General features: G+C 40.2%; 1 protein-coding gene across 1 annotated transcript; it reads right to left on the reverse strand.

Annotated features, from left to right (window-relative positions):
• Positions 1-591: 591 nt before the first annotated feature.
• Positions 592-4,066, reverse strand: LOC143359535 (lysosomal acid glucosylceramidase-like). Its single transcript, XM_076797517.1, has 8 exons — positions 3,964-4,066; positions 3,441-3,514; positions 2,594-2,927; positions 2,163-2,425; positions 1,482-1,913; positions 1,329-1,405; positions 844-1,118; positions 592-762 (listed from the first exon to the last, which is right to left on the reverse strand). The coding sequence occupies exons 2-8, from the start codon at positions 3,484-3,486 to the stop codon at positions 660-662; spliced, it is 1,530 nt and encodes a 509-aa protein (XP_076653632.1). The 5' UTR covers positions 3,487-3,514; positions 3,964-4,066; the 3' UTR covers positions 592-659.
• Between the last annotated feature and the right edge of the window lie 2,231 nt (positions 4,067-6,297).

Consider the following 6,297-nt stretch of genomic DNA (forward strand, 5'->3'; position numbering starts at 1 on the left):
AATGTTTACAACAACTTCTTTTTTCAATGATGCCGACAATCACTCCTTTGACCATGTTGCCATCTAATTTCTTAGAAAAGGTAGGTAATAGAATTCAAGGTACAGAATAACTTGTAAACCATGAACATTCTCACGGTATTTCATGTCGTGCGACACGAAACAGCAAAAGATGGAAAGACTGAACTGGCCTATTCCTACATCTCGTCTGTGACATTAGTTCCACAATATTAGTTCCGACCGATACGGTAGGATGTGACACAAAAATGGTAAGGGGGCTCTAGAGCCCCGCGGACGTGAGACAAAAAAATACATTGGGTGATTGGTCTACTCTTGTACCTCGTCTGTGATTTCACAGCGTTGTCAGCTTTATAAGTGCAATGTTGTCACATTATATTCATACAAAAACCGTCGATGCTCGCATCGAAAGCGTTCGAGCGGTTTCTTTCCTGTTTTCCAGAGCTGTCGAAATTCAGAGGCATATTGCTACGATAATGGGAATTTGCATAATCATTTATGGTCTCATAATAATCCAGAAATGTCTCGAATAAGACGTGAAAGCGCAAAGAAAGTGGATGGGATAAAAATGCACAATTTTTAATATATGACGTCTGCTCTAAGCTGTATTCTATATGTTTAGTATAGAATGGTCAGTAACAGTTTCAATTCCCATAGATAATAGTGTGCATAGACCGTGGCGGAAGTTCCACGCATAGCTTCCCTTTCTTCCTGTCGTTGACGACAACGTTCCTCGGAATATCCCATCTGTAACGCATGGGAAGTACGATAAAATACAGTTCGGCAAATTTCACAGAGAATACCAGGTTAGAGCTTATGAAACATTACGTGTTGAAAAGCACGACGACAATCTCGTTCGAGGGCGTAACGAACGCCGTGGATTTCACCTGGATGTCATCGGTGATGGCAATCCTGGTCGAACCTCTCTCGAGGAATCTGCTGAAGTGATGCAGAGCGTAATACATTGGCTGCTTGTAGAACTCGCCGGATGTCGCGTTTATTATAATGGGCGAGTCGACGTAATTGTGGATCCAGTTCGGTCCACCGGTCTCGTCCAACGCTAGGTTCCAATCAATCCAACCAACCGACCAGTTGTTCACATACTGAAAAAGTTCATGGTATACAAATATTAATTCTTTGCAGTCGACGTTATTTCATATTTCCGGTCCAAATTTCAATTAGTTCCAATTGCTCTTTAACATGATAAATTACGCCGTGAAAACAAGATAACGAAAATTTAGAATGCAATATTGTAAGAATGCCAAAAACTTTTCATTTATTATAATATATTTATGTACTATAGTGCTACGCACATCCAATATGCTCGACATATATCTCTCTCCTCGATCCCACGATCCCAGGTCAACGTGTTTATTAAACGGTCCAGTTCCTATTCATATTAAATTAAGTGTGTTATTTATCTGAGAAATCCCTCGATCTGGTAACGCAGTGATCGACGTTTGTACCTGTGCATGCTTCGGTCATCAGAATGAATTTGTCCGGGAAAGCGTTGTGCGTTTGGGTTAAGACATTGGGCGAGGAAATAATATCGGCGTAAAAGTGGACAGCTACACCAGCGGCGTAATGTAACGCCATTTCGTTAGTAAAAACTTTTTCGATGAACCAAGGCAGGAAAATCCTTTGGTCGTCGAGAAGCAGGATCTTTGTATTGTTGCGCGAAGACGCTGCCAACTTTGGTCCTAAATTGTTGCCAACCCAGGCACCAACGGTTTTTGACGTCCATCCCATGCTGTTCAGCGGGTCGAACGGTATGTAGGAGTTGATTGGTTCGTTTCCAGTCGACACTGCCCATACATTGATACCATTCTTGTAGTACGCATCCAAAAATTTCAATATGTAATCGGCGTAGAGATCGTAATACTCAGTCTTCAAGAAACCTGACGAATCATTGAAAAACCATTGTTATTTGCATGTCTTCTCGACATCGCAGGATCATAGCTCTACCCTTCTCCTTCTACGACGCTATTCCCCCACGCAGGTTCATGTGTCACAATGTCGCGTGACTAATAGGGTAATGGCAGAGAAAGGGCAACTTCAAAAGAAGGAGCGGGGTAAAGATTTTCTTGTTATAAAAAAATACATCCTCGTCTTATTTATTAAAGAAAACTGTATAGGGATATTCTCACCGTGTCCGTTAATCTTATCGTTGCTCTTCATCCATGCTGGAGCGGACCACGCGGCGCTAACCAATAACAACTCAGGATTCAACTTTTGAGCTTGCTGAATGAATGGTATTTTGTAATTGTAATCTTCGGGTGCAAGGGAAAACTGCTTCAGAGTAAGGTCGTTGTCGTGGTCGTCGTACGTGTAGGGTTTCGTCGAAAAATCGGTACCGCCGATCGGCAAGCGACCCAACGAGTATCTGCTTCCTTCTTTGCAGTAGTATGCACTGCAAACAGTTAACCAATTCAGTATCTTTATCATTTGTAAAAAACTTATTCTGATTTAAATTGAGTGTTGTGAATTACAAGACTGACTGTACGCAGGGAACAAGGTTCTACTGTACTTCGCTTTATTTTGACCGATTAAACGCTTATTACTCCGCTGTGCAACTTACCACAACAGTTTGTCCACAACAGGCTGCGACAGCTTCTTGAGTTGGATGCCAACAGAGTCAGTGAACGCGCCGCCAAACCCTAGGATCTTCTGATATTGTTCCGAGCTGTCCACGTTCAAGGTGAGCGGGCCAAATAGTGTATTTGGGCAATCGCCGAATTGTTTTTCCGAGAAGCTCATTCGTCGGCCGTCCTTCGCCGAAACATACCAGTAGAAGCTTCCGTGCACCGGCACCTTTGGATTTTGTTCCGGCGTCTCGTCACAGTAGGTTGCATTGCAAACGCACACTATCTTATCGTGACCATAACTTTTAGGAACGCAGCCGTCCGACTGACCTATGATTCACACTTCTGCATAAATATCAACCATTCTCATTTGTTCCCTCCCTCGTGTGTACATTAGCGTGGACCTTATCTTTACCTTATTAACTATGACATTTTGAACATGCGCGTTCCAGGCGCGGCACATTGAGCGCGAAGTTTTGAAATGGAAATACAGTAAATTCGATATAAGTCCCTACAAGCCTAACGTTTAAAGGTCCCTGAACTACCCACACAGCCGCGAGGTACACACCGTGAGAGGCCGCCACCGCCGAGGAGAGTAACTTAACACGGTCGGGTATGTCGGTGTGAGACCAGGAGACCAATACTAACCGTGTAGTGGACTTATATCAAGAATTTATTGTATATTTTTCAGTTTTTCATTTGTGCAATTCTTGTTTGAATCAATTACGTAGCAAAAAGTATGATACAATATCCCTTGTCTTCAGTGTCCAGATAATTTCTTTGTATCAACTTCCTCCGGTCTACTCTACTGTTTGAAATACATAAGAAAACGCTGATACATACCTTCGGCCAGGAGAAGGAAGCCAAAGAACAGTACAATCTTCCACATAACTAGACGAATCGCTTTACAGCGGCACCTGTAACAACGATTGTGTCAGTATTTCTGGCAGCCAACTGTGCACGCACTCTATTTATATCCGATTATATCGCGAGGATGGCTAACACGCTCCGCCCGGACACTTATCCATCATCGTCGGCGATAACGAGAAAGTTGGCATTCTTATTGGTGCGGTCAGCCATTTTACATAATTTATGCTTGCTCCACTATTTGGAGTGTACGATGAATATATAGCGAATGGCTATGATTGATAGACTTCCAATTTTCCGGGAACTGTCCGCGATGTAGAGTCGAACAAGTGTCTTCGAACTAGTCGCTTTAGACGTTAGACGACCGAAATAAACTGATTTATGTAGAAATATTCCGGAAAAATATATTATATTTTTAATGGAAAAATTCCGGCGGTCTAGAGGTTAACGATGTTTCGGTGCACATTACTGCAACACTATACAACATCCGGCTACTCACTCGATGGAACCCAACGTCGCTCAACCACTATGAGATGATACTAATGATTGACTACTCGGCTAGGAGAGCACTGTTATTCTTAACAGCATTCGGTCGGGTATTACGAACGTATATATGCATTGAAATATTCCGCGATAACGTCATTCGTGGAATTATCTAACCTTGGTTACAAATGGGGCGACTAATAGAGCAAACTGAACCGAGATAGCAGTGCATTTATGCACATTTGTGCATATTTTTACATGTCTTTTCGACAGTGCATATCATAAATCATCCCGTTCGAATGTTTAGAATTTGATAAATTATTGTGGTAGATTCTTTAGACATTCTGAAATAAGAGGACGCTTAAACTGTTTTGGGGTGTCAGTTTATAACCTAAACTGTTGTTGGGGTGTCGTGCACTCCGAGTGTACAGTAAGACCCTGTCCCGATGAGGAGTATTACGCGCGTAAAACGTCTCTTCTGGACAGGGTCTGAAGGTTAATAATTAATACCATCCATAGTACAAGGCGTATTGATTTTCCAAGCCAGCCAACTGAATGACGGTTGGTGCACTTACAATTACCTGAATCTAGATAACGTGCCAGAGACGTGCCAATGAATGGCGGCTCGCGTATAGGCACTGTGGAACTGCAGCACCCCCTATTTCCACTTGATGTTATCGATAACATTTAATATAATAAAAAGATAGAAAAATCTTTGCATGGAACTATGCGCTTCACAGTTCCAGCGGCGTGGTGTTTGACTGTTGTACGCATGCGCAAATAGGAAGCTGAAAATTTCTGGAGCAGCACCCCCACTAATTTTAGCCACGAGCCCCCACTGGAGAAGAGAAAAGAAAACGCCTAGACGCAGACGCGCTTAGGAAAACCAAGACGCAGTCGCATGCTTCTGACGAAGTTTCACGAATTCAGTATAAAAGGCCCCAGGATCGCAAAACACTGCGTCCAGACGCGCTTAGGACCCACGTCAATCCTCTAACGAGTGTGTCTATTCGACAGATGTGATTCCACTAACCAGGTGAAAGAATTGAATTTTGATTTTACATATTCACTGTTATGTAGACGGTCATTCATGCCGCTGTTAAACGTTGTCGTTATTAAAATGTACACAGTGGGCCTCGATTGATGGTACAAATTATAATAACTTATAATTGCTCGTATTTATTTATTGCTTATGCTCTTAGTTTATTGTCACGCGAACTATAATGTATCGGAATAATTGTGAAAAGTATTTTATATATGTGTATATAGTGAATATTCTGTAACATACTAATATATTACTTATACTACATTTTATACATACCTATGTACTTTGCATATTTTGCATATTTTTCGTGCATAAATGTCAAATGCATGTTACATATTTATCGTGCATAAACTTCTGCAGTCTGTCATAGAGATAGTACGGCTCAAAATAAGAAAAAATTAAGAATCAGCATATTATATGATTGTAATAAATGATAAACTGGTATCCCTTGGGATTTGTTACACTTGATCTTAATAATTTGCTTATATTTTTTTATTAGTTTAAAGTTAGTCATCGATCGAAATCAGTTGATTTTTTAGCAATGAAAATTAGCGTAGACGCTTGTTATGGACACTTGAAAAATTTATTTGCAAGTTTGGTAAACATGATAATCATGGTGTTTACCTTGGTGTATTTTGAATGACGGTCGAATGTCAACAAGAAGCTTCAAAATCTTTTTTAAGATAATAATCCAAGAATAGACTGCTAGATTGTGTTACTAGGTAATGTTTGTTGACTCGAGACTGATATTGCTGTTGCTATTAATGAGTTTATTAAGAAAACCTTAGAAAGACACTTTAGATGCGTAACATACCAAGTTGTCAATGAATGATAGTCTGATAAATAACGGAGGCTTATTGTTGCGTTCTTTTAATCTCGAGGGAAGTGATTCGATTGTGCTACAGTGTAGAAATTACACTATAAATGTGTTACTGCTGCGCAAACAGGTATTAAAAAAATCTCATTTTTCTTTTCATAGTATGTAAATAACCGCGTCACTCGTTTCCATTAATAAACTGTATTAAACAGATTGGACAGTATTGTCCAGATTTAGAAATAGATTTTTCCGCAAATCGCGACATAAAGGAAATATATGCAATTTCCTTCAAAATAATATGCAATTAAAAAAAAGTAAATTCCACAAGCCCAAACAAAAACGCATTTTTCATTAACATTTATTTGTAAAACATAATGAAAACACTTCAGTTTTCAAATTTCAGGAAAAATAGTTTGATTTTGTTCCGACATTTTTCTAAATTTTATCCTACATAAAAGACGTAGGCTGTCCAGATCTACAGGTTTTGA

This window comes from Halictus rubicundus, chromosome 12, assembly GCF_050948215.1.
Source record: "Halictus rubicundus isolate RS-2024b chromosome 12, iyHalRubi1_principal, whole genome shotgun sequence".
NCBI classification, from domain to species: Eukaryota; Metazoa; Arthropoda; class Insecta; order Hymenoptera; family Halictidae; genus Halictus; species Halictus rubicundus.

Coding starts and splice junctions, on each gene's coding strand:
- LOC143359535 (XM_076797517.1), bottom strand. CDS start 3,486: ATGTGGAAGATTGTACTGTTCTTTGGCTTCCTTCTCCTGGCCGAAG. Junction 1,914..2,162: donor CGATAAGATTAACGGACACG/GTGAGAATATCC, acceptor ATGATTCGTCAG/GTTTCTTGAAGACTGAGTAT. Junction 1,119..1,328: donor ATATGTCGAGCATATTGGAT/GTGCGTAGCACT, acceptor GAACTTTTTCAG/TATGTGAACAACTGGTCGGT.